General features: G+C 55.2%; 1 protein-coding gene across 4 annotated transcripts in view; it reads right to left on the bottom strand.

Moving 5' to 3' along the window:
- Window positions 1–27,891, bottom strand: part of NECTIN1 (nectin cell adhesion molecule 1) — an 88,853-nt gene that overhangs the window by 26,060 nt on the left and 34,902 nt on the right. For 3 of the 4 annotated variants that reach the window (XM_040085218.2, XM_040085219.2, XM_040085221.2), the window contains exons 2-5: window positions 21,440–21,790; window positions 20,392–20,694; window positions 19,843–19,960; window positions 17,910–18,061 (exon numbers count right to left, since the gene is read on the bottom strand). In XM_040085218.2, the coding sequence (XP_039941152.1) occupies window positions 17,910–18,061; window positions 19,843–19,960; window positions 20,392–20,694; window positions 21,440–21,790 (924 nt within the window). Of the gene's footprint in view, window positions 1–8,555; window positions 9,156–17,909; window positions 18,062–19,842; window positions 19,961–20,391; window positions 20,695–21,439; window positions 21,791–27,891 lie in introns of those variants that run through there. The other variant, XM_040085220.2, reaches the window with a different exon arrangement.

Below are 27,891 nucleotides of genomic sequence, written 5' to 3'. Positions count from 1 at the left end.
CTCTAAAGCCCGGCTGCATCTAAACACGTCTGGGAAGGCTGTGAAATGCCTGCTTTGGAGGAGGAGGAGGAGGAGGAGGAGGAGAGAACCAGCCCCCCTCGCCTTCTGCCAGGCACCACCGAGGGCATCTGAGGCTCAACAGCACTTCTGGTGTCACAGGTCCCTCAGCTGGAATCCATTTGCATAAAGCAATTTCCTCCAACAAATATGTTCATACAAATCAAACTGGAGATTGCAAATAATTTGAAAGTGAAAAAAAAAAAAAAAAAAAAAAAAAAAAGCCAAACCCCAACCCTAATCAAACATATTTGTTGCTACAAGAAGTCATTCAGCCTGCACCGTGAGTTTCTCTTGGTTTCATTTATCCAGCAGTAGCTGGTGGAGATTTTAATGGGCTGTGTGTGACCTTGAGTGCTCTGAGCCGAGCTGGAGCAGGATTTGCCTCTCGCCTCACAAGGAATTTGGGATTGGAGGTCAGACATTTCAGGCACCTGACCTGTTTCCAGAACCCCCTCACTGGTTTAACATCTTCCAGTGCCCTCCTTCTCCTCTGTCTGCTGGAGCCCTTTGGCTCTGCCCTGCCACTTCTGGTTCTGTGCATCCGCAGGAGATCCCCCTGGGTTTGGGTGTTGTTCCAGGGGTTAATCCCAGGTGCCTGTTCCAGGGGTGTGGGGCAGATCCCCTGGAAATTCCCTGACTGCCCTGGGTTGAATCTCATCACAAATCCCACTCCAACCCATTTCTTTGGGCCGAAATAAAACCCCACTGCAGGCAGGGAAGCTGGTGGAACGCACAGGGTGGGAGCCTGGCTCTGCACCTGCAGCAGGGACATTCCAGCCCCGGATCCCTCCTGCATCCCCCAGCCCCAGGGAGGCGAATCCCGCTCTGGACCACGCTCAGCACTGCGCACACAACACCCACAGAGCTCTGGCTCCTCTCCTCCTGCCCTGAGCTCTCCCCTGAGCTGCTCCCCAGGGCTCTGCAGCCCCTTTTGGGGCCAGCAGCGCCGTGCTGTGCCTTGCACAAGGGATCCAAGCCTCGCTGCCCTTTTTCCGAGGGCTGCAGGCGCCGCCGGCCATCCCACCCCCAACGCGTTTCTGTTTGGTTCCAGAGAAACCCAATCCTTGGGGGCACTGCCTGGGGGGCTGCTCCTGCTGCCTTCAGCCCTCTGCAACCCGAGCTGCCCGGGAGAGGCCCCAGGCCACGGGTTTTATCCATCATCGCCCAACTCTTAAAGCCTGGCCTGGGAAACCAGAGCAGCGTTTCCCAAGGGCTCATCCCAGCCAAGACAGCCCCTCCTGTCCTTCTCCCCATCTCAGCCCCAGCTCTCCTGTGCTCCTTTTGTTCCTCCCCACGCCCAGACTTGGCTGAAGGGGCTGAGGCAGCTGCTGGGAGCTGGTTCTGTGGGAGCTGTGGTCACTCCCGAAGGAAAGCTGCACTTCCAGCCTCGGCTAATGGGGAAAATGAGAGGGGCAAAACGGGTGGAGAGACAGACACAGCCCAGAGAGCGGTCACAAGTCCTCTTGAGGCCTGGCTTTTCCTCCTCTTCCACAAGGAAAGCGTTCCCAGGGCTCTCTGCTCCCTCCCACAGCAGGATGACGGGGACCTGGCTCCGAGGGAGGATTCTCTGCACGCAGGGCACTGATCCCCAGCCTGGTGCCAGCCTCCTGCTGCCCTGGCACAACCCCAGCCACCAAACCACTCCTTCCCAGATAATCCTGAGCGTTCCCTTCTCCCTCCAGCTCGTGGAGAGCAGCTCAAATCCCAGTTTGGGTCAGCATCCCCTCCCCTGTGTGCTGGGGAGCGCTGGGGTTCGGGTCTGGTTTCGGTTCTAGCACATCACCCCCGTGCTGAGGTTGGGTGCAAAAATCCCTTCCCGGGGAGTTTCCCACTTTCCCAGAGGAATGGCAGAGGAGCTGCTGATAACCTGCAAGGACAGCAGGAGCGTTTCCTCTGATCTCCTGCCTGCCTTGTCTCTCCCTCCCTGGCCTTGATCTTTGGGAACAAGGCTTCCTTTGTAGCCTCTGTTCACAGGGAGAGGCAAAGTGTCCTTCCCAAGGCAGGGAGCAGGGACAGGGACATGAGGGAACGCCCTGAGCTCACCCTGAGCCTGCGGAGGGGTTTGAAGCACCAGTGGCACGGCAGGCACGTGTGGCACTGTAAAACATCCTCCAGAGTCCCTGCATCCTGGCCCTGACGCCAGCTAATTCCACATTTCTAGGGAAATATTGACGTTTTTCCAATAGCCTGTCCCTACTGCTGCAGCCAGCAGTGAGAACTTCCTCAGCCACAGACACTTCTCCGAACTTTCCACGGATTTGGGGATGGATTTTTCTGCCCTGTGTTTTCCTAGTAGTTTATTTTTAAGCTCGGGTTAACTTTGGGGTTCAGCCAAGGAGTTTCACTGCTTACACCAACAAAGGGAAGCGCTCCCATCCTCCTTTAGCCTATTCTGGATCAAGAATTCCACACGAAACCACCGTGCCAGTGGCAAACCCAGTCCTTCCCAGTCCACCTTCTCCAGCCCATTGCTGGTTTGGAGATCTCCTAACCCTTAACCTTCAGCCTTCACCAGCAAGCACCTCCCCTTCCAAAATACAAACACAAATAATTGAAGTTTCCAAACAATACTGCACATCCTGGGATATTTCCAACCCATTGGAAAGCAGGTGCCACTCCTGCTGCTGTGCCCTCACAGCCCCCAGACACTCAGTGCACGACGACGCAGTCATGGATGCCCCCAAAAAGAAGGAGAAGGTCTCTCTTTTTTTAAAATTCTTTATTTATAAAAAAGTACATTTTTTTTTTTCCACAGCTCAGCCACTATTTTTTTTTTGTTGTTTTTTTTTTTTTAATACAAGTAAAAGGAAGGGTGATGCAACACCCCACCCACACAAATTATAACCATGAAAATACCCCCCACCCCCACCCCAGGACTCGAAATGAACAAATTACAAAGGATGGAAAACAAACCAAATAAAAAAAAAGGAGAAAAAAAAAAAAAGAAAACCCCCCTAACTCATCAAAGTCCATTACATTATTTTTATTTTTAATTTTTTACAAAAGCACTTACAACACAGATTACAAAATTAAAAAGAAAAAAAAATTAAGAAATAAAAGAAAAAAAAAAAAAGTGGGGTTGGGGTTGTTTGTTTGTCTGCCTGCAGTTTTAATTTCACAATGATCATTACAGCCAGAGGAAGGAGAAAAAGAGAGATAAAATCACTGGAGCTGAGGAATCATGTCTAAAAAAAAAAAAAAAAATAGATAAAGGCCAAAGAAAAGAAAATCCAGATCCTCAACGAGAGAAGAAAATCCAGATCCTCAACGAGAGTCCCTCCACCAAGAGCAGTGGAGGATGTGACTCCGTGTGCTCCTCACATTCACCCCAGGGGATCACAGGTGGAAAATCCCCCCGGTCCCACATCCCAGCTCAGCCTCCTCTCCGAGGCACGGCTTTCCTTCCCTTGCTGATGGCTGAGCCCCCCCTGCTCTCCCCCAGCCCCTCCGCCCTTGGCCCCACCCCGGGTGACTTTGGGGTGCTGGGGAAGGAGCCAAGGCCTTCCCACCCTCCCCTGTCCCAAGGATCCCCTGCTCATCCCAAGGAAAAGCTCAAGCCGGGAGCAGATTGCCTTGGGGACGAAGGGGATGGAAGGAGTGCGGGGTGGGGAGGGTGAGGAGCTCTTTCAGTGAAGAACAGGCGGCAGCCACCATGCTGGCACCGTCCCCTGTCCCCACAGCCTGCACAGACCCCAAAACTTCAGTGCTACAGCAGCAGAGGCTGAGGGAAAATTAAAAGTGGATTTTAACCCGCTGGCAAGCTGGGATCCCCCCATTTCCACAGAGGGAAACCTGCCAGCCTGCAGGAATGACACGTCTGAGCCCCACAAGGGCAGTGGGGTTTTCCCTTCCGTCCAACCCGGTACCCAAACCCCCAAAATCAGCGTGTGTGCGTGTGTGTGTGTGCACGGCAAAGGGAAACAGCCAAGCAGAGCAGCAGCCCCCGCTCCAATCACGCTCCCTTCTCTAACTGCCTCCAGATCAATCTCTGGAATCTCTCTCTCCCCAGCCCTCCGTGATTTTTGCTGAACTGTTGTTGTGTTTCTTTTTGACTCGACATCAGGAAAATGGCTCCCTTTGTCCCTCACGTCTTTGCAATCAATTTGGTGCAACCATCTCAGCCCGCTGATTTATTTCGCGAGGAAATCTTCAGGTTGTTTTTTTTTTTTTTAATTTTTTTTTTTTCCTTTTTACTCCTGCTTGAATGAAAATGATTTAACAGGGGAAGAAAAAAAACAAACCAAAAAACAAAAACCACCAAAACAACAAACCTGGTAATTAAATAAGGGAAAATAACGTCACTAGGGTGAATTGCAATGAATAATCCTAGAGAAAAGCCCCAGCAGGGAAACAGCTGGGGTTTCTTTGAACATAAAGCACAGGCTGCTCGTGGGTTGTGACACAGACCTGTTTGCTTGTACAGCTCCCTGAATTCACACCGGGAAGGAAATGGGGGATTGGCCCGAATTCACCCGAATTTTGGGTCACTGACCTCTCTCTCACTGCCTGCTCAGCTTGCCCACCCACCCTGAGGTACCACCAGCTTTGCCATGCAGGATGAGGGCTGGGGACAGGGAAAAGCACCACGGTGATGTCTCTGATCCCCCCGGCCAGGGATCCCTGCCAGGGGAGGTGATGAGGCACTGACACCCGGCCCCCAGCAGTGGGAAGGCGTTCCCCAGGCACAAACCCGACCCAGGCATGGCCAGGGCGGCCACACCAGCTCGGGACTGGTGTGAAATGGGACATTTCCTGCAGAAATGCTCCCTAGCACCGCGGTGGAGGGGAGGAGGCCCGTGGACAGCTTCCCTCTCCCAACTGGAAGCTCCCACTCCCCTTTGCCAGGTCCCACGGGGGCATTTTCCGCCTCCTTAGCACCTCTGATGAATGGGGGGCTGGAGAAGCAGGGGATTCTTCACTTGGGGCAGCCTGGGGGTCCTGGAGAGCTGGCCCAGCCCCTGAGCTGGTGTGTGGCACTGCAGCCTGGCAGGATGTGCCCACTGCGGGAAATCGGGGCACAAGAGGGACGGGGGACGCCATCGGCACTGCCCAGGCTGGCCCTGCCGCCGAGCCCTGCACAGGCCCTAGCACTTTCCCTCCCTGCAGAAGCCCCCAGGAGCAGGATGCACGTGGTTCTTCTCTTTGGCCCCTCTCCTGAGCTCACCCCTGCGCTCAGGTAGGAACAGGCATCACTTTCTGCGTGGTGAAGGTGGAAAAAAACTCATCTGATTCCCTCCAAGAGCCCCCTCAGAGCAATTTAACCCAGAGAAGGCAGCGATGCTATTACTGGACCAAAACAGCTCTCAGATGAAGCAACAATCTGATTTTCTTCCCCCACACTTCTTTTTCCTTCCACCTTGCTACGGATTAATGGCTAATCACCTGGCTAATTACCACCCCAAGAGCGCCTTGGCCGTCCAGCTGACCTTGCAAGGGCCAGCAAGAAGCAAATGACGGCGCAGAGGTGGCGTTTCTCCGTGGCTGTGGTGATAACTGCACCAGGGGAGCAACGCTGGAGAGCTCAAGGATGAGAGAAACGCGCCGCTGAACCCTGAACTCGCGGGGTGCCTCGCTGCTGTGCCAGGCAACGCTGTCTAAGGATCTCCCACGCAAGGTTCTGGATGAAAAATGATCATTTGACCCCTTTTCTGAACCACTCTGAGGAGGTAAGTGCCTGAGCTAAGTCCTGAATTTGGGCTGGTGCGGAAAGGGCAGGGAAAAGTGCTGCAGCAGGGAGGGGATTGTGCACAGGCTCTAGCTTGGATATTCCACATTGCTCCACTCTCTCCTTTCCTTCCCCTGGGTCCCACCGGGTTTTTGAGCCCTCACTCAGTGGACAGCGTGTGAACAATAAAGAAGCCAAAAATGACAGCTCCAAAAATGACTCCTTCAAAGGCAAACTAATAACTGCCAAAGCAGATTTCTTAGGGCTCCTTTGCTCACCCCTGAAGTGCGGTGGGAATCTGCCAGACCTGAGCAGCGGCCTCTGCCTGAACGTGAAGGATCACTGCTGGACCCTGCAGATTTTGTAAAAGATTGTTTCCTTCCAGAGCCGCCTCCTCACAGGGCGTAGCTGTGCTGGGGGAAATCAGTCTGTGCCACTGATCTCAGCGCCTGCTGATGCCTCCCCAGGGTCTGGCGTTGGAGGCACTGCCACCAGCCTGTCTCACACTCAGATCTGAAGGATTATTCACTCCAGGGATGGACCTTGCTGGGAATTCTCCCTGCACCACACGCCGTGATCCAGATTACAGGCTCTCCCTTCGGGGGAATCAAAGCCCAGTGTGCGCTGCTCTCCCCAGGCGCTGGAGGGAGGTCATTCCCACCCCTAATCATCGCTAATCAGAGACTTGGAGAGATGTTAAGAGGCTTTTATTTCCTTTATTGGGGGCTTTCTTGCTAGCGGGGTGCTCCTGGCGGCAGCGGACGGAGCGGGGCGGCTCAGCCTAAGGGATCCCGAGGGAATCTCTGCCTGCCCTGGCTCTGAGAGCACACAAAGCAGCCTTCCTGTGGCATGTGGCTGTCGTGCCAGAAGCCAGGAAGCCTGAGGGGCTGGCAGGAACAGCAGAGAGATTACAGCCCTACAATTGGATTGCCCACCGCCCTACCCCACTAATGCAATCAGAGGGACTGGGGATGGCTCAGGCTGAGCTCCCCGTGGTCTGCACCGGGCACCTTGTGGGAAAGGAAAGCTTTGGAGGCTGCCTGGATCAGAGATGTGAGCTGGCCTCATCTGTGTGGGTCTGCCTCTCCACCCTCCTCCCTTTCTGCAGCAGGATAACCGCTGTGGAACAAAACCCAGCGGGTAAGGCAGGAGGAGAATTAGTCCTGCTATTTTTAGATGTCCATGATAATACAGCTCAGAAAACTGGGGATTTCTTTTTCAAACAAAAGATTTATTTATACATCAAATTAAAAAAAAAAAAAAAAAAAAAATTATAACCCACAAGAAGAAAAATAAGCCCCAACCCAGTGAATCTAATTTGGAGATGGTCGGCGTGAGACAGAGGGCCCTGAAGTCTGGAATCCCATTTATTCACAGAGCAGAGATAGCAGCAATCCAAACCTCCCCAGCACAACGCCGTGGCTCAAGGCGAGGAGGGCGAGATCAATACCCCAGGCTCAATCCCTCCCAGCCTGTCTGCCAAGCCCGTGCTCAGAAGAGGGATGTGATATCGGAAAAGTGGCAATCAATGCCAGCTACGTGGTGCAGCCACAGGCTGGGGTTGTTGCTAGGAGAGGGAGAAAGAGAGAGAGAGGGAAGCACCCCCGTGCTCTGACCAAGAATAAAAAATAAAGTGTAAACACATGACAATTAAGTCTTAGTGGTATAATAAAACAAAACTCAGGGGCTGGGCCTGCCCTGCCTGGGTGTGCAGAGCAGGGCTGAAGGCAGTGAATGCGTGGCAGCGGAGTGTCCTCACCTGGTCCCTTCCCCAGTGGATGTGCCCGGCACAGTCGTGCCCCAGTGAACTGCTCTGTGGCTGGTACCAGCGACAACGACAGCAACGAGAACAAAACCAGCCAGCCTCTCTCTGAGCCATCACGGGGGGGGAAAATGTCAGCAATAAATACTCCTTGTCTTTCATTTAAAAGAACACTCCAACCAAGACAGAAAAAATGAAAAGCCAGGCAATAATAAATTGTAGGAGGAAAATGGCAGTTTTGTTTCCCTGCTCTGCTATCAGCCCTTGCACCTGGGGTTTGGTCTAGGGCTTTTTTTTTTTTTTTTTTTCCCCTTTCTCCTCATTTTCATTTCATTGAGTCATTAAAAACTGGGTGTGGTTCTCTCCAGGTGTGCAGCAGGCAACTGGAATGTCACCCAGACCCCACCGAAAAAATAAAAAATAATAAAAAAAAGCGATTAGGGGGAACAAAAACCCAAAATCCATCCACCTGATAATGGCACCTATGTTTCCATCGCCATCAGACCCTCCTGGCCTCTGTCCTACGGACAGCCCACCTGCCCCCCTCCCAAGGTTAAAAAACAAACAAAGAAGACAACAACACAAACGAATTTCCAGTGTTTCAGGGGGGTGGGAGTGGGAGGAGGAAGCCTCGGGGAGGGAAGGGCACTCTGAGACATGAAGACACAAACAGAGTGTAATATACAGGCTGGGCAAAACAGTCGTCAAAAGCAAAGAGTAAACACCTAAGCCACCGACCAATACGAACACCACAGAAGGGGACGAAAAGTCGTCGAAGAGAGAAATTAAAAAGCCAAACCAAAACCGAGAAGAAAATAATTACCCGGCCTCCCGCCCTCCCGCACGAGCCCCGCCCGCCCCACCCGAAAACAAAACAAAACCAAAAAAAACAAAAAAAAAAATCCGTAAGCAAAGCCGCCCTCCCTCCCTCCCTCCCTTCCCTGCCGGCCCCCAGCCCCGATCCTGCTGGGAGCATCCGAAAAGTCCGTGCGGGGCGGCCGGGGCGTGCGCGGGTGTGCCGGGAGGGACGCGGGGGGAGGGAGGGCGTCGCTCCTGGGCGCCGTCGTGAGCGCGCCCGCGGGCGTGCGTGCGTGCGTGCGTGCGAGCGTAGCACGGGGGCGTGGAGCTACACGTACCACTCCTTTTTGGAAATAAAAGACCCGTCGTTCTGCGACACCATGTTGTCGGCCAGGTCGAGCTGCTCGGGGTCGTACTGGAAGCCGAGTGTCCTCTCGTCGTAAGGTTCGGGGTGGGCCTCGCCCTCGTCCACGGTGAAGTAAGGCCTCTTGGCGTCCTCCTCGTAGGCTTTGGGGCCGCCCAGCTTGCGCTCGCCTCCCGCGTCCTCATCCTCGTCCTCGTAGGTGCTGCCGCCCAAGGGGCCCGGCTTCTTCTCGTCGTCCGAGTCGTCGGGGTACTGCAGGTTCTGCGCCATGGGCGGGTGGTGCTGCGGGATGCCGGCCTTGCTGTAGCCGTTGCCGTACACGTGCTTCTTTGTGCTGTAGTCACCCTTGAAGGTGTGACGCCGGCGCCGGAGCACCACAAAGAGCACCACGGCCACCAGCAGGACCAGCGAGACGCCTCCCACTATGCCCCCAATCACCGGTGTGGGGATGTTCGGCTGCACCATGGATTTGTGATCATCGATTGGAGACGGGGTGTAGGGAAATTCTGGGTAGGAAAAGACAGATGGAAGGGGGAACAGTGTCAAACCATGCGGAAACGCGCCCTCCCCTCCGTGCTCTCATTGCCAGTTTGGGGCGGGGTGGGGGGTGAGGGGGTGGGAAGATGAGGGTAAGGAACAGGGAAGGGAAAAGCTGGGGGAAGGGGAAGAGGGGTGTCCTCACAGGGGTCAGCTCTGCCTCAGCCAGGGGAAGGTGCCGTGCCAAGCTGGCCAAGCCTCATGCAGGAGCCCAGCAGGCTGGAAGCAGTGGTTTCCCCTCCCCAGCCCTCCTGCTGTCTCCAGGCGTGCTCAGATCCCACCAGCCCCGTGTCTCGAGTCCGGACGCGCTCCGTTTCACCGGCTGACACAATTCCAGTCCCACAGAGAGTGCTCCTGACAGGGAGCGAGGCCCCAAACCCCACCCGAGGGTGGGCACCGAGCTGCTCAGAGGTGCCACCAGCTCTGCACCCCTCTCCTCACATCCCAGCCCGGATCGGAACCAGCTGGGGCCAGAAGGCAGCAGCCCCCCGTGATCCCCCACCCACAGGTGCCCTGTGGCTGCGCAGAGCTGCTCAGAGCCCTGCTGCCTCCTGACCCTGCAGACCACCCACCCTCCCACTGCTTCTTTCCCTTCCCTGGCCAGCACTGTGCCTCTCCTCCTGCTAATCTCGCTCCTACAGTTACCCTGACCTATTTAAAATAAATAAATAAATAAATAAATTAAAAAACCCTCAAAAAGAGGCAGAGGGAAGAGATGAGAAAGCAGCTCCCTTCTCTTTCATGCCGTTCAACACCTACACTTTGGCACAGATAAAGTTTGAGCCAGGACTTCAATCAACCTTCCTGGGCACAGTTACAGCCCCTGGCCAAGCTCAGCGCCTGCTGAACACCCGTGTCCATGAGGCAGTAAACACCACATGGTTGTCTCAGCCCTTCACCTGCCTCCCAATTTAGGCAGCAGGCGCCTGGTTAATGCCCTGAGGCAGCACTTGAGACCTCTCCCAGTGCTCTTCCCATCCCCAAGGCCTGTCTGCCAAGCCTGGAGCTTCCTGCCCTTCACTGTTCCCCCCAGCAGCCCAAGGAGAGGCGCAGACCCAGCAAACTCAGCATCCCTGAGCACAGCCAGGGTGGGGCGATGGGGAAAGAGGGGCTCAAGGGCAGCAGATTCCAGAGGGATGTGAGGCAGGGTCTGCTGCCTGCCCCTCTTCACGTCCCTGCTGGCACAGCTGAGCCCAGCCACGAGGGTGAGGGGAGAAAAGAGCTTCCCCCAAGTGAAGGCACTGCAACAGCTGCAGGTTTTGGACAAGGGCACTGAATTCGAGCAATCGCTGGCCTGAGCCAGAAATGTTTTGGGGTTTTTTGTGCCTGGGAGATGATTAATTCCTGCCTTTCCCGAAATGTCAACCCGACAACAGCATCTTGGGTTCTGCAGCGCTGACTTGCCTGGAGCGAAGCCTCCTGAGGCTGAACCCACACAGAGAGCAGCCCACTGGGCAGAGTGGGCTGGGGGACAGATGGAGGGGCCCTGCTGCAGCCAGCGTGAGGAGCAAGATGCTGTGCAGGCAGGAGCCAGAGTTTTTTCCCCAAGAACAGCCTCAGAGAAGCAGCGAGGGCATGTCCTGCAGCGCGGGGAGCCGGGGCTGGGCTGTGCAAAGCCAAAGCCACGTGTTGCATCGACAGAAGGCCTGTCCCAGGCAGCTGGTTAATGCAGAACCTCTCTGCAGGGACACCAGGGACAGTCACGTCCGTCCCCTCGCGGTCCTGCCTGCTGAGGGCTCTGCTTTAACCACACAACATCCACGCTGTTCCCTCTACCCCTGCCCAAGACACCTCTCCGGGCTGCTCCTCGCTGTCCCAGCGCCTGTGGTGCCCAATTCCCAGAGCTGTGCACGGAGCAGGGGAGCACCCGAAGGCTGAGTGGGAGCAGGGGAAGCCCAGCAAGCTGGCTCAGGCCCCAGGGGCTCCGTCTTCCATTTCCCCCCAGCTCTGAAGCGTCCCTACAGCGAGGCTGACTCTGTGCGTGGCCCCACAACAAGCCCCAGCCGTGGAGCGCAGACCCCTCAAACCACACTGACCCCTCTGCCCCACAGCTCTGGAGAACAGATCTGTGCCTGCTTTCTAAAGGAGCTTGGCCCACTTTCCTGCTAAAAGCCTCATCAACAGTCCAGGCTGCACGCGTGAAGAGAAATGCAGGATGTGTTCCCACCTTTCTCAGGAGATATTTATTTCTTCCCTGACCTTTGTGCTGCCCATCCCTGATGTAGCACTCGCCACCTCCGTGCCACCCCTTGTGCTGGCACTGCCAACGCCGTGGACACGAGCAGGAACACATCCATCCATCCATCCATCCATCCATCCATCCCTCCCTCCATCCATCCATCCATCCATCCATCCATCCATCCATCCATCCATCCATCCATCCATCCATCCCTCCATCCATCCATCCATCCATCCATCCATCCATCCATCCATCCATCCCTCCATCCCTCCATCCATCCATCCATCCATCCATCCATCCCTCCCTCCATCCCTCCCTCCCTCCATCCATCCATCCATCATCCATCCATCCTCCATCCATCCCTGGTGCATTTCACACGTCGCTCAAGCAAGGAATTCTTTTCTCCCCTCATCCCCATCCTCCTTGCCATGGCCCCGTTCCCATGCCCGGGAGAACAAACCCTGACTGTGGGAAGGGAGAAAGAAGAAAGACAAGGGAAGAGAAGGTGTCAGCAGCCCCACATCACCCCCTGCTCACCCACAGAGCTTCCTCACCCTCGCAAGGGGGGCTCTGGGGTGTGGTGGGTGGCCCTGGGCAGGGTCAGTGTCCGGGGAGGAGGGCTCCGGCCACTCCCGAGCCCGGCACAGCCACTGGATGGCGGCACAGACCGGGGCTGGCCCGGAGCAGGGTGGGCACAGCTCGACCCTCAGCGGGACGTGGCTGTGCCCCGTGACAAGGTGCCCTGGCACTGGCAGGTGCTGAGCGGGGACCAGCGTGTCACCTGTCCCCTCATCCAGCTCCGTTAACGACCAGGACATCTGCCAGCCCTGCAAACTGGGAGCCACCCCTCTGCCCACCCCGGTCCGTGTCCGGGGTGCAAACAGAGCAGCGCCACGGAGAGAAAGGGGGAAGTGTGGGAAAAGGATCCCCTTTTTTGTGTGTCCAAGGGGGGCGTGAAATTCCTGGAAACCGGTGCGATGCCTGAGCGTGCTCGGGGGCCCCATGTGAAAAATCCATTAGGAAGAGTCTGGAGAGAATTAAAGCCGCTGTGAAAGCCTGGAGAAACAGGAGACAGCGGAGCCCAGGGAGGGGGAACAAGCCAGGCTTTAATGCCAGCATGAAAAGCCTCCCCCCGCCTGCCACCCCCCAGCCCTTATAGAAAGAGGGAGTGCTGTATGAATAGGAATTCAAGCAGCAACACTATCTGCCCGTGCCCGGCTCTGCCAGCTGTTGCATTCAGCCCAGCTTCCTGTCCCCGTGCCAGCAGCCCGACCTCTGGGACAGCAGCTGGGAGGGCAGGGAGACAGGAGGGCAGCCCGGGCTCAGCCTGGCACCCGGCCCAGCCCACAGGTTCTCTTTGATCCCTTTGCAAGGCTCTGGGCATCTCCTGCCCTCTTCCTGCAGCGCCCCAGGGCTCAACAGTGAGCCTACAAACTTCCCCAGACCTTCCCCGTCATGAGAGAGGCTTCAAAAGTACGGGTTTAAAATAAAAATCCCATCTTTCTCTTAATGGCTGTTTTCCAGTAAAAAATGAGGCGCATGCAAATCATCCCACCTGTCCATCAATCCTTTATCTGCTGCTTTTTTGAACCTGCTGGCCAATTTTAGCGCTGTGTGACAGAAGGAGCTGAAATTATCCCTATCAGAGAGCTCTTGGAGATGGCTGGAGTGGGATCCTAGGTAGAGGTGGGAGCTAAACCTCATTAGACATCAGAGAACCCAGAGGGACAGGAGGCTGCTCCCAGGGGTAGAAAGGACCCAGATCAGAAAAAAAGGTATTTATAGACACCCAGTGATTCTTCTGTGATATGCAGATCCACGGGAAATGAGCTTTCAAAAGCTCTTCTGCTCATCTGCTGGGATATTTTAAAAGACTTCTTCCTGTGGACATGTTTTTCCTTTAAGTCCCATTGCCCTCCTTTTCCCCTCAATGCTAAGGACCGAGGGAAAAGCCAGCACCAGCCCAGATTCCCCCTGTAACAGAAGAAAATGTCAAACTCCATGAGGAATTAGCTGTTGGACGTGTGTCAGCCCAAGCTCTTCCTGAGGAAGACTCTGGATTTCCTTCTACCTTGGGAAAACCAAACAGCCACACAATGTGAACAGCAGCTCCAGGGAGGAACAGGAACCTGAATTCCAACGTATTCCCGGGGCTTCCCAGCTCCCAGATGGCCTCAGCAAATACAGAAACGGCCCTGTGGGGTTTGTTGAGGAGCCAGACTGCTGATGGCAAACTCTCCCTGCCGGAACCGCCCACGCCAAATTACCCCAGGACTTTGCTCCCGTGTTGGGTTATGCACACGAGGGAAGATAAGGAGAAACCTTGGGACAAAGCTGCCATTTGAGAAACCCGGGGCGCTGCTGCCCTTCTCCCTGCCCTCTGCACGTCCATCTGCAGCTTTCCAAGGCATCCTGCTTTCCTCTCCCTCCCGGGGGTTCCTGCAGGCCGGGCGGGGGTGGAAAAACCCCTGGCGGCTAATCCAGAAGTTCAGCAGCTGCCACTGGCGTGTCAGAGTGTGACGGCTCTCAGGCCAGATGCCAAACGTGTCTTAGGTTTTAATCTCCCTCTCAGGTCACCCATCCCCTGTCAGTCAAGCCCTGCTCCCCTCGGGGCCGCTGGCACAGATGTCACCAGACAGGATGCACGGCCCCTCTGGAAGATCAGCATCAGCCAGAGCCCCCCCTCGGGGCTTTGCTCCTCTTCGCCCCCCCGGCCCTGCATCCCCCCACCTCAATCTGCCCGGCTTTGAGAGCACCTGCTGCAGGGCTTGGGGTTTAGGGCTCCCCAGACAGGGCTTTCCCGAGCCCGCAGCAGCTCCAGCGAGCCCCAGGGGCTGTTTGCAGTGACCTTGCTGGGACGAAAGCGCTGCTGGTGTGTAAATAACTCCCTGCTGGAAGCCAAGCGAGCGGGGGGGACAGCAACCCCTGCCAGCTTTTCCTCCCCCCCAGCCTGTAGCACATCCAAGGGCTGCAAAGCTGCTGGCACAGGCTCTCCCTGCTCCCTCAGCTCTGAGAGTCTCCTTCAAAGGTCCATTTGCCATTTTTTTTCCCCCTTTCTCCTTGTGCTTCCTCTGGCTGGAGCCAGTGCACAAGTGGGTGAATGTTTCCTGCACAGGGCCAGGGCACGTCCACGCTCTGCTGCACCCAGAAAAGCCCAGGTTGATGAATCCATGGATTCACAACATGCAAATGCTTTATTCCTGCCCTGTGCTTGCGGGTTGGGGAAAACCATTTCCATGGGCAGGATGAAAATTGGGAGTCACAGGTGTGAATATCCACGGCCAGGACGAAAATGGGATCACACAGGTGTGTGAGTCCATGGGCAGGATAAAAATGGGATCAAACACATGGGAATGTCCATGGGCAGGATAAAAATGGGATCAAACACATGGGAATGTCCATGGGCAGGTTGAAAATGGGGTCACACACATGAATATCCATGACCAGGATACAAACGGGATCACACAGGTGTGACTATCCACGGGCAGGATGCAGAATTGGGAACACACACATGAATATCCATGACCAGGATACAAATGGGATCACACAGGTGTGACTATCCACGGGCAGGATGCAGAATTGGGAACACACACATGAATATCCATGACCAGGATACAAACGGGATCACACAGGTGTGACTATCCACGGGCAGGATGCAGAACTGGGATCACACATGGCCGGCTCTCTGTGCAGGACCACCACACACGTGCAATCCACGAGCACAGCCTTTCCTCCTGTCACCCTCCCGCCCGTAATAAATAGCTACATGTCACACTACATGGCTTGCCTGCCACTGACAAAGGTCCTGCAAGGCAGGAGAAGCTATTATGGGAACAGATTGCTGGAATAAAATATTAAATTTCCACTTATCAATCTCTTTAATGCGCCATAACTCTCATGGCAGCGTTCAGCCTTCTCTCTATGAACAAATTGTCCTCCCCATCAGGGGGCTAAACCAGCCCTGCACTCTTCCTCTCTGAGGCCTGGAGGGGAAATTTTGGGTGGCAGGAGGGGGGAGAACAGGGAGACAGAAAGAGGAAAAGCTGCTGCAGGGTTTTCTCTGCATCAGCCTTCCATGTTGGTTTTTTTTTTCTCCCAAGGCTGGCTGCTCACTAGATTGAACTCCATTTATTGCAAGCAGCTCTTGAAAGAGGTTTCGTGGTCCACTGACAATCCCTAAATTGCCTGCAAGACCCAAACAAATGTACCTGTAATAGCTGAGCGAGGAGGGCTGAGCCCTCCCCAGCACCGGCCTAATCGCTCCTTAGGGAGAGCTGGATAAACATATTCACATCCCATGAATTATTAAAGGATTTTTTTTTTTTTTTAATGTGGTGCAGGCCTGGCCTGTGGGGTTGGCTGTTAATCCCTCCTGGCAGGGCAGCTGTGGGTGTGCCCTTCGTTCCCTCTCCTTTAACCTCGACCCCACAACCGGGACCTTTGGGAAGCAGCTGAGATCACGGGCAGGCAGGCACCAAACCCAACCCCAGAAATCCTGCCAGCCCCCACTTCCTCTGCCAGCCCTGTGGTGAGGCATGAGAACGATGCTCTGCCAGTCCTCTGAAAGAAAACCACCAGGAAAAGAGACAATTCCAAATCCCAGGGAGGGGGAATGCATGGCCCCTTGTCTCTCTGGCAGAGCCCGTGCAGGTGAGCTGCTGCAGCCACCTTCGGTGCCACTGCGGTGCTGAGACACCCCCAAAACGGGCAGGAAACACGAGCAGAGGGCTGTGCCTGGTGTCCCGACACCTCAAGTGACATGGGGGGGGTTGGACAAGGCAGAGTGACAGCAAGAAATGGACACAGAGGCTATGGAGGAACGGACAGTGAGAGTTTGTTACTCTCAAAGTCTTCTTCAGCCCCTATTCCACCTCCTCCTCTGTGCCTGAGGGCTGAGCTCGGAGGATTTTAAGCTCTGCTCGCTGTTTCAAAGGTGCCCTGGACACTGTGGGATGGATTTCCATTGCCAAGGGCAGTCAGCTGAGTTTGCAGCAGGCACTGCCCCAGGAACACAGAGGTGACAACTCCCGTGGAACAGCCAGCAGCTGATTTTGGCCGTGACCTTGCCCTGGTTTGGGGTGGTTGGGCAGGGCTGGGCACAAAGGGCTTTGTTCTTCCAGCGCCTTTCCCTGGAAAAAGAACCAGCCCCCAGAGAAATGCCTGTACCAGGAACAACTCGGCAGGCAGGGATCCAGGGCAGGAGGTGTGAATTAAAGACCTGCTACAGTGATAATGATCATAAATAAATACCGGGTAATTAGCATCTAATTAGCACATCCCATCCATTGACCTCCAAGCACTTGAAGAGAAGAAGTTCAGCCTGGTTTGCCCACGTTACAGAGAGGGGAGCTGAGGTGCTGAGGGTGCCAAACACTGAGTTGTTGCTAATTTTAGCTGCCCCAGACCCTGCTCTGTGCTTGCTCAGCGTTTACCACCAGAGAAAGCTGGTGGAGGGGGCTGGGGTTTCATCACGCTCAGCTCAGACATCTCCCCAAGGACAGGGGTGGCAGGAGAAGCTCTGACTCCCTGGGCTGGACAGAGGAAGAGGGAACAGCCCTGGGAGCCAGTCCTGTGCTCCCCACACCCTGCAAGCCCCCAGTGCACCTCATTCACCTCCCTGCCCATCCCTCCGGGGTGTCTGCAGCCCACAGCTCGCTGCGGTGTGGCTGTGCTCCACCTCACTGCTCCAAGAGGCACTTCCAGCCCTGCCTGACAACCCAAACCGCTCCTTTGAGCCCAAAGGAATGGGATAAATGTCCCTTTCCTGCTCTCAAGGCACCCACAGCCACTTTTCCCCCTTGGTGACGTCTCGCAATGTCACTGTGACTTTCAGAAATCAGGCTATTGCCATATGTTATTTCTTCTCTTGGAGCTATTTCCTGACATGACTTTCTCTCCCTGACACTACCTAAGCGTGCCCACGCCTTTCCCTCCCCTCCTGTGGCCACGCTGCTTTGCAGGCCGTCAGATTCCTTCTGTCTCCCGTGACATCACAGCATCACTTCCCACTGCCTGCACCCTGGCATGTCATTCCTCCCTGGAGCCCAGACAGAGCTCCTCAAGCGCTCACAGGAATCCGTGGCAGGCAGGTGAGCGGGTCCACAGAGCAACGCTGGAAGGAGCTCAAATGAAGAATCATGAGAATTGCCCAACACCAGGAGCACCAAACACCATCCTGAACAAGTGACTCATCCATCTCCTGCCTTCCTGGCAGGCCACATCCTCATCCTACCCCTTGCTCTGATCGATATCTCACATACAACCACCTCTGAATCCAAAGCAGAAGACAAAGGGGGAACAAACTGATTCGGTGTGAGAAAGGAAAAGACCACGAGAGGAAAGGAGAAAAAAAGAAAGAATTCCAAAGCAAACCAGCGCGACACCATTCCAAAGCCAAGAACTCCGCTGCCCCAGGAGATTCCCACCCCTGAGAGCAGACACCGGTGACTGAGGAGATGGAAGCGGTAGATGCCAACTGCTCACACCTTTGCCTCCCTCCCCACCTCCTTTCCCAGGCTGCAGAGCAGCCCAGGTGCTGTCCTACCTGTGACGTTGACCTCCACCAAGCCCGAGCGTGTCCCGATGGCGTTGGTGGCCTCGCAGACGTAGGTGCCCGCCACGCTGTAGGACACGGGCCCTTTGAAGTAGATGGTGTTGTTCTGGATTTCCACGCTCCCTGGCAGCGTCCCGTTTGGCCTGGGGGGGGACAGAGACCGTGGTTGACCCCAGAGGTGACACCCAGAGGTGACACCGACGTCCTGGGTCTGTGCTTGCCCTCGGGCAGGTGTGGAAGCTGGAGGTGCTGGCTGGAAAATCCCCATTAATGCAGGCCTGACCCTGTTTTACCCCGATTTCCTGCCCGTTTAACTCAGCCAGTGTTTATTTCAACTCCAACTCAAGGACGGCAGTGTTGATTTAGAGCCCTGCCCACGTCAGAACAGTCAGGTAAGTGTGAAACTGCAATAATGCAAAGCTAAACCCGGGGACACAGAAAATAAATGAACAAAGGCAGATGAAAAAATTAAAAAAAAAAAAAAAAAAGCCCCTGTGTGTTAGGAAAAGACACACATGGCCTGGTTATTCTTAATTACTGAAGCAAAGTAAAGTAATTACTTCTCTTAGGCAATTAAAAATTACTCAAGTAATTCCTTCCCCTCCTCCCAACCAAAACGTGCACATATTGTCAGCAATTTATAAGAAACAAAAGGGAATAGTGGGGGTATAATTAGGATTGCAAAGCAGTGCCTAAATGCATGTACTTTGCATGTCTACATACACACACATGTACAGAAAACACAGTTTTCCCAGCTGCATCGAGCAAAAGGTCCCAAAGCTGATGGAGAAACACCTTGAGCGTGGTCCTACAGAGCCCTGAAGCTACAAACACCAAGAGCACAGCTCAGAAGGGTGGTGTGGATGCTCCAGGAGGCCGCTGCCTCCTCTGACAGCTCCCCTGGCTGCTGCTCAGCACCATCCAAATGGGAGGAGAAGGAAAAGCACTGCTGGGTTTTACATCCCAGGCAGCAGCAAAACAGCAGCGGCCCCCAGGAAGGGGAGGAGGCACAGAGACAGCCTCGAGTGGCATCTCTTCTGCCTGCCTCAGGTGCATTTTTGCCTCTGAGGCTCTCCTGGAAATGCTGTGAGGAACCCAGAGAGCCCCTCGGAGTTTAAGTCAGACTGGCAGAATCAACAGATGGAGAGAGCTAGGGATGGAGAGCTAGGAAAAAAAGGCATGAAAAAACAATCCTCTTCAGACTTTCCCTTTGAACAGTTTGATCTGGGAAGTGGAATGAGACAGAACGTGCTCCTTGCAAAGCCATGTTGAGAGCCTCTCTCCTGATGACAAATGCCAGCTGAAAAGAAGAAAGGATCCATTTGATCTTCCTCTTTTAAAGCTACACGAGTGCTTACGGAGAAGAAAGAGCGGCAGAGAGAACCACATCAGGTTGTACCAATTCCCACCTGACTGCCCAGACACCCCTCACTCACTTTTCAAGTCCCTTTAGTGTGTTCAGCCCAAAGCTGGAAACCTGAGGACGAGGAATTGCTGCTGTTTAATGTCAGTCACGTGAGGGGCTGCTGGAGCTGATTCCGGGGAAAGGTTGTTCACACACAGACAAATTTGGTGTTATTTGTGCCCCTCCAAAGCAGGGAAATCCTGTGTTCTTTCCCAGCACTGCTGCTGAGGGACTCGGCGGTGCTGGGCACATTAATCACCCTGTCACATCTCAGCTGCCTCACGTCACCGGGGCAGGATGTCATCCCGGTGAGGTGAGAAAGGGAAGCTTTCCCTGGATGTTGAGGCTGCACCGTGCTGCCAGCCACCCTTCATCACAGGTTGTACCTTGGGGTGACACCGCTGACACCCGTGGGACTGGGCCCTGGGTGACCACAGGGCGAGTGAGCTGCCTGCAGAGACTCCTCGTCCCTGTTGGGAGGTGACATCTGTGCTGGCAGCTGCCTCTGGGGACACTTACAGCTTCCACTCGTAGGTGTGAGCTGGGGGGTTGGCATCAGATTTGCAGATCAGCTTCACATCCTTGCGGTTCAGGAACCAGTTGCCATCAAAGCCCTCGATGGTGACTTCAGGCTCATCTGCAGGCGTGGGGGGAAAGGGAGAGCAGGAGGGGAGAAGGAGGGAGGAAAGGGTTGTGGGAAAGGAAAAGGGAGGAAATGAGATGGGAAGAGATGAGGGGGCACGGGTTGGAAAAGGAGAGAGATTAAAAGGAAGGGAAAGGGTTGTGCGAAAGGGGAGAAAGTGAAATAGGAAGAGATGAGGAGGCAGGAGTGGGAGAAGGAGACAGAACATGAGGAGGGAAAGATGAAGCGACAAGGAATGCGAGGGGAGTGCAAAAGAGAGAGAGAAAGGGACATGGCAGAGGCAGAGAAAGAAGGCAAGAAAAAGAGAAACCCCACGATTACTCCAAAGGATCATTTCCGGTTTTCACTCTCCAAAACAAGACCGCATCCCCTCCACCAGCCCAAGCCCACCCCTCTTTCCCCAGAGCCCCCCCAGGCGCCCTTACACTGCACGTTGAGGGTGATGCTGTCGGTGAACCTCTCCAGCTGGTAGTTGACCACGCAGACGAGCTGCTGGCGGTGCGCCTCGCGGCTGGGCACCAGCCGGTACCGGCTGATCACCGTCACCGTGCCGTTGCTGTTCCGGATCTCCTGGAACTCCGCTTCCCCTTTCAGCTTCGTGTCCCAGGTGACGGTGCTGGGGGGTTTCCCGTTGGAGGAGGTGCAGGTGGCTACCAAGATCTTTTCTGTCCTGCCAGCCTTGGCGATCAGTGGCCTCTTGGTGCCCTCCATCCAATTCGTGGGCTTGGCTGCAGGGGGGTGCAGAGAGGAGGAGGAGAAAAGGGAGCAAAGGGATGGTTAGAAGAGCAATGCTGCTCTGTTTGCTACACCCCGAGAGCCACCTAACACCACTGAGGCTGTGCCAGAGCTCGTGGTGAGTCCAGAGCTGTGCAAATTGCCAGCAGTAATTCCCATGTAGTAATTGCTTTACGGCAGTGCCTGTGCACCTTGCACCATCTACCTGCATCATTTATGGGGTAACGATGGTGGAGGTGCCCCAAATGTACAGGTATATGGAAAACCAATCCTTTCCTCCCAGAGGTTTTCATCCCTGTGTTAGAAAGGAACTGAAACTGGAGAGAAAACCACTCATGTGGACCTTGGGAGGGATCTGTTCACTGACAGCCCTGAGCTCCAGGGACAAGCCCTGCTTGAATTTAGGATCAATCTGTTGTTTCTTCTCTCCTGGCAGCCCCCAACTCATTAAAACTCACCACTCCCACAGGGACCTGGTCACTGCATTAAGAGTGTAGGTGGAGGGAAAAGGGGAATTGGGACCTGTAAATAAGAAGAGGTGTGACAGCTCAGCTGTCTCAGAACCACCTGCTCTGTGCTCCCTGCTCTTCACCTCTTCCCAGTCAACTAAAAAATCCATCACAGGCACAATTTACACCCCAAATTCACCTTCGCCCTGAGCCCCCAGGACGTGAATCCCAGGTTCCTCCAGCTCTGCTGGACTGGAGCTTCCCCCTGCAGAGCTGCCCAGAGCCTTACCCAGCACGGTGAGGTTCAGCTGCCCTTCCCGGTTGCCGGTTGGGAAAGTGGCAAACTCACAGATGTAAACCCCCTCATCCTCCAGCTCCAGCCGGGACAGCTGGATGGTGCCATCCTTGAAGGAAGGGTTCCGGAAGGTCACCCTCTCCTTGTAGGGGGACAGGATGGACACGCCCATGGCGGGGTTGTAGATGGCCACATTCTGCTTGGTGCCGTTGGTGGCCTTCTGCCACGTCACCTGCGTGATCTTCACGTTGGGCAGCGGGTTGGTGAAGCTGCAGTGCAGCACCACGTCCGTGCCGATGAACCCCGAGACGGAGTCATTGACCAAGACGCTCTGAGCTTGCAGCCCTGCAACAAAACGGCAACGCGTCAGGAGCACTGGGGTTGTTGGGCAAGCAGAGGAATTCCTGTTGTTTCCTAGAGGAATTCCTCTTGTTTCTTATTGGCGTGGCTGATACAAGAGCAATTTGTGGCTACAGGCAGCTTCTGCATCCACCTGCAGCTTCATTCTTGGTCAGAAACACCTTCCTCCCACCATGATCAGCCCAGGGCTCACCATCATCACCCAAAGGCACAAGGAGGCTGGATCAGTAACACCTTCCTCACACCATGACCAGCCCAGGGCTCACCATCATCACCCAAAGGCACAAGGAGGCTGGATCAGTAACACCTTCCTCACACCATGACCAGCCCAGGGCTCACCATCATCACCCAAAGGCACAAGGAGGCTGGATCAATAACACCTTCCTCCCTTTTGTCTTCATCTCGGGGTGACACTGAATCAGTGATGGGAAATATGCAGGGCATGTGTGTCTGCAGGCATGTGAAAGCCCAGATGTTTATCGGCACAGCGCATCCCAACGCACACTCAGACATCCATTTAATACCGCTGGAGCTGCAGCTGTAATTAAAGGAGCTGCAAACACTCAGCCCTCATTCCAGGGCAGCAATAATTCCCATATGAGAATGGCTTTAAGGCACTGCCTCTGCACCTTGCATGATCCTCCTGTATCACCCCAGATCGTTTCTGTGGCCTTTTTATAACCCCAGAAGTGGCTGAATTTAGGAACTTTCCACCTTGATCCCGTGGAAGGTGCTCCTGAAAAGTGGGAGCTGCAGTTCATGACAGCTCTTCTGTCTCAGTTGATTCCTCCCCTGACAGATGGAGAAAAGTATCTCCCACCAGACTGACCCTGAAATTCATCTTTGCTGCCACTGTGTCTTTTCCTAATCTGTGTGTTTAGAGATAATGCTCTGGTAATTATACAGCCAGTGTTTGTATGATAAATACAATAGAAAGCAAGGTGGTAAGAACGAGAAAAGCGGGTTTTGCTCCCCGCTTCTGGGAGAATCTGCAACTGGATGGATTCTGGGAGCCAGGGAGGAAAGGAAAGAAAGGGATGGGGGGAAAAAAAAAAAAAAAGATGCACAGAGAGTGAGGAACATGAAAGAGTGATGGAACGGACAGAGGGGCTGGAGAAAGAAAAATGTAGAGCAAGAGAAACAAGACAGCACCTCCTAACAGAAATGTCACCCTACTCTGTTCTTCCAGGGATGAATGGCTCCCTGTCCAAGGCTAAAATGAACTCCTCAGTGCTGGTCCCTGTGGCAGACGTGCCCTGGGACTTCTCCAACAGTCTCCTTCCTGCAGTTTCTCACACACACACACACACACACACAAGCGCAGGCAGACAAAACTCTCCTCCACCCACCCACTCTCCACGTTGCCCCCTCACTCCCTGCCTGCTGTTCCCAGCCTTATCTTAATCCCCACATCTCATCCACGCCTCTTCTTTCTCCCTTCTCCTTCCTGTGACCCTGAGGACAAGCCCCAACAACCCAGCCCGGCCGCGAGACGCCACCAGCTGACCACAGCCATCAGCACTTCTGACCGAAACTCGGCCTCCAGAGCTCTGTGTGGACTTGCCCCCTGCTCCCCGGGCCAAGCCCCACGCCCCAGCACTGCAGCTGGGCGCTCAGGAATGTTTTGCAGAGCTTCTGACAGCCACAGCAAAGCGCTGGTGCCCTCATGTGCCTGCACGCTCGAAGCCACCGCGTCCCCCGGGGCGGGCAGGGTGCACCCTGCCCCCCCAGCACAGCCAGGGCCATTTTCCCCACGGTTTTCCCCCCTCAAAGCAGAGGCTAGGGATGTCCCTGCTCCGAGAAAGGCGCGTCTGGACCACGTTTCCCCTCTGGAGGATGTCCCAGCAGCAGGACGCAGCGAAGGACTTCTGTGCCACAACGTCCTCCCTGATGAAAGGAGGGCACAGGCTGGGTTCAGATGAGGCCAGGCTGGGATCTGAGGGAAGGATGGGTGGAGAGGGGAAGGGGGAGATGTCTCCACCACGCTGTGCAGCATATGCTGCTCCTTCCACCCCGGAGGTGAGCGAGCCTCTTGCAGCATTGCCCACACCCGCCGAGGCGAGGAACAGCTTTGCCAAGCAGTTTGGCTCCCAGAGCCTCCCAGAGCGTGTGGGAGCTTGCTGGGGAGCACTTCCATCACGTAGCCAGGGCCTTGGGAACGGCCCAGCCCGGGTGGGTGTGCTCAGCGCTCCCTCCTTCTCCCAGGGCCGGGGGAGCGCGGAGTCATCAGCGCCTCTTTCACCGAGGGCTCGTGCCCCCAGCAGCGCCTGCCTGGGGCTGGGGCGCTGGCACAGCTGGCTCTGCTCCCCACAACAGCTGGCTCTGCTCCCCGCGAGCTCCCTGACCCCCCCTTTGAACCGCTTCCACGCCCCAACAAAGCGGACTGCGGGGAGTCACGGCTCGGCGTCTCCTCGTGGCACCCGGGAGCTGCAGAGAGCAGAGGGTGGAAGGCCACCAGCTTCTCCTCAGAGTCACCCCTGCAGGGCTGGCAGTCCCTCCTGCGGCGTCTGGATGAGCACTGCCAGGCTGAAGGCCGTCACTGACGGGCGACCAAGATGTGCCCCTTAAATGGAGATAAAGTCAATCAACCCACAGCCATTCCAGCAGGGAACGTGATGGATAGCGCAGGGGAGGTCCATCCAGCCCCTCACTCCATCCATCATTGCCGTGCCCTTTCTTTACGCGGTGATTTCCCTGCAAATTAATGAACTGACCCTTTTAAAAATCAAGTTATTTATCTTGACCTTGAGCAGCAGCAACAATTCCCAGTTCTACCCTTCCCCTGCCATGGGATCTATCCATCAAGACAGGCTGGGCCTGGACATAAACTGGAGAAAAAAGTGGATTTTGGAGGTGTTAAACCTGATCCTGAACCTGGAATGGTTCTGCAGAATGCCCCTGTGCCCAGGTGTAAAGAGCCAGAGTATTTGGCCAGGGAAAAAGCTGGTGCCAGTCGAGCGAGGAGAGCTTGCCAACATCCAAATGCTGCCAAAGCTGGGATTCAGGCCCTTACACGCAGCAGCTTTGACAAAAACACATTCCAAACTTTCTCCAGGCTCCAGGGAAAAAGGAAAAACAAAACAAAAACCCGGCAGAAGAAATAACAATACAAAACAAACAACAACAAAAAAAAAAAACCCAAACCACCCTGAAAAACCCCAAACACAGCGCGGAAATCGCGTTTCCTTTCCGGGTGGCGGAACAACTCTTTTGCAAGACAGGAAAAACTCTTCCTGTTCCACTCATCCGAGCCTTCAATCGGGAAAACAACGTACTCCTTCTGCTCCAGGAGCGCCCGCACCTCAAGGCAGCGATGAGGAAGGGGGACAGATGGAGGAGAGGGGTTTGGGAAGCTGCTGGATCAGCTTCCCACCCTAAATCAGAAGCCAGAGGGCAAACTTGGCTGCTGCCAGGCTCTGGGGAGCGCTTGTTTGCAAGGTGACTGAGTCGGGCTGGCGGGCCTTCCCTCGCCCCGTTACACACTCAATAATTCATCAGGGCAAATGCATAGATAATTGATGGCAATGAGCACGCACGGCCGGCAGAGGAGGAGAAAATAAAATCACTAATCAGCCTCTGGAGAGGTTTGAACATATTCAGCTGGATGTGTGCGTGTGTGAAGCGCTGGGATGATTCGCCTCGCTTCTCCTCCGCTTAGTGGGGCAGGGAAAAAGCTTGGGATGATCCCTGCCGTTTTTCACGGCCCGTGCCAGTTCTCCCAGTGCCCACCAATCCACGCTGACACCTCCCAGGGGCAGCCAGCACCCGAGCAAGGATTAGCTGGATAGGTTGCAGCTTGCCCACTTGCGTTTTATTCATTAGTTTTGTGGTGTTATTTCTCGTCAGGGACCAGAAAGGGCCCAGCCGTGTGCCAAAGACGTGTTGGTGCCAAGACCTCGTTAGTGCAGACCTCGGAGATCCTACTCCTCCACCTTGGCCTCTGAAGTGGTTTGTGTCGATGCCTTTCCCCACGATCCCAAGCCCAGATATTCGCCGAGGCCTCGGGGGCACCGTGCACGGCTCGGGGTGCCCTGAGGGCTGGGAAGGAAGGTCTGCACTCCCTGGCTGTCAGGGGCACTGGGGACAGAGCACGAGAGGCTCTTGGACCTTTCTCCTAAAAGCCCGGGAGGTGCTGCTCCAGCCAGGCTCCCACACTTGCAAATCAGGTTCTTGCTCCCCCATGTAGAAAGCTCTGGAAATGATCTCCAGGCTCTGGGTGAGCTCTGTCACAACCTCACTCAAAGCCTCTTTGTTAAGAGCCATGTGAACTGCACTCCGCTTTGCACAACCTTGCCTCTGCTGAGCCTCTCACCAGCTCCTCTCCCTGCTGCTCCCTGATACTCATCTGCCCCCAAGGGCACTGAAACAGCCCTTGGCAGGAGCGTGATGAGCCACCCCGTGGTGTGGCAATAGCAGGACTGATGCAGATGTCACAGGCATCGCTCCTGACAGCCTTGGCCGCAGCAGCTGGGGCCTTACAAAAGGACAGATCTCATTTCAACCTGCACAAACCCACTAAAAGCACCTGACGCTGTGACAGCACCGTGGCCACGGGCAGCGATGTCCCACCCGTGGTCCCACATCCCTGGCAGACACTGCAGATCTTCCATGAAGGAGCAGCGGCATGGAACAGGAGCCCGACACTTTCCACTCGGTGGCACTTAAAGATTTCTCTCCTGCTGTTTCTGAACTCATCTTTGCAAAGGAACACAAGGTCTGAAACCCAACTTATGTGTGGCAGAGCCTCCAACAGCCCACAGGAACATCCCAGGTGTGCCAGGCAGGGTGGGAAACAAGGGAAAGAAGATCCTAAATCCCAGCAGGGGAATTTCAGGTGGCAAGAAGCAAAGGTGTGAGGTGGCACTTGGCCAAGAGGTTGGGGTTAGTACCTCCGCTCTTGCCAGGGAGGCTTTGCATCGATTGCCAGGCATTTAAATCAGGATCCTGCTGCTCTTCCTAGCGCACAGGGCCTGCCTCGCCCTGCTGGGAGCCCGCTGTGATGAAGGAGTGGGCTCCAGTGAGTCAGTGGGCTCCAGTGAGTCACCCCCGGGCCCTTCCTGTGGCAGCAGACTTTCACTGGAGGTCTCTCTGTCATCCACTGATTCACTCCTGCGGAGCTTGAGCACCGTGGGGATTGTAAAACTCGAGTTTCCAACGCAAGGGGAGGGAGAGCCTTGGAAGATGAGAGAGATGTGGCAAGATTATAGCTCCAGGTGACATGGCTGCACATGAAAGGCCTGAGATAACACTGGGATGGGGTGGGGGCACCCCAAGAGAGAGACTGCACGCCCAGGCATCCCTTCCCCCTTCCCAGTGGGAGAGATTTACGGGAGCTGTCGGGAAACAGCAGCGCCGTACAATGGCCCGCCTGGCCCTCAGCCAAATAAATCCCTCTCAAACAAGAAAGGACCGGGCAGGGCTTTGGCTTGCAAATGGGAAACACGGGGCCCTGTCCTCGAGGTCACTGGTTCAGACCCAGATCCAGCAGAGCAGAGATGATTTTATCCCAGGACCAGTCAATGGCGTGTATCGAGTGAGGGCTCCAGCCAGGCCATCACTGCCTGCCTCTGGGGTAAAGCCTTCTCCTGCCCATGCAGGGTTCCCTCCCTGGGTAAATGGAGCACAAAGCAGCCCCAGGAGCCCCTCGAATGAAAGCTCTTCCCCAAAGGGCCTGACCCATCGATGCTCTGCTAATTCCCCGTTCCACTTTGGGAAACCTGGCCACTGAGGCACCGCTGGGATCCACACACAAGGCCGTGCTTGTCCCAGTGCTCCTCCTAGAAAGAGATGAAACAAAAGCAGAGGCTGGGGTAGGATGGGCCACAGAGGTGACCACCAGACTAGACCACGAGTTTTTCAACTTTGCAAACGTCCCCAGCTGCATCCAGCCAGGAGAAGGGCTGCAAAGCAGAGGAGTGGGATGGGAACAGCAGCCTGCCTCTGCTCCCAGCCCTCGCTCCCTGCCGTTCCTTCCCTGCCTTTCTCACAGCTGCTTTGCTTCACCCCCCAAGTCATGGGGAGGGGAACATGCCCCATGGCAAAAGCAGGGAGGCTGGCAGAGCAGGGCTGCTGCAGAAAGAGCTGAC

The sequence above is a fragment of the Hirundo rustica genome, chromosome 23, assembly GCF_015227805.2.
Source record: "Hirundo rustica isolate bHirRus1 chromosome 23, bHirRus1.pri.v3, whole genome shotgun sequence".
Classification (NCBI taxonomy): domain Eukaryota; kingdom Metazoa; phylum Chordata; class Aves; order Passeriformes; family Hirundinidae; genus Hirundo; species Hirundo rustica.
This window is presented reverse-complemented; position numbering and strand designations above follow the sequence as displayed.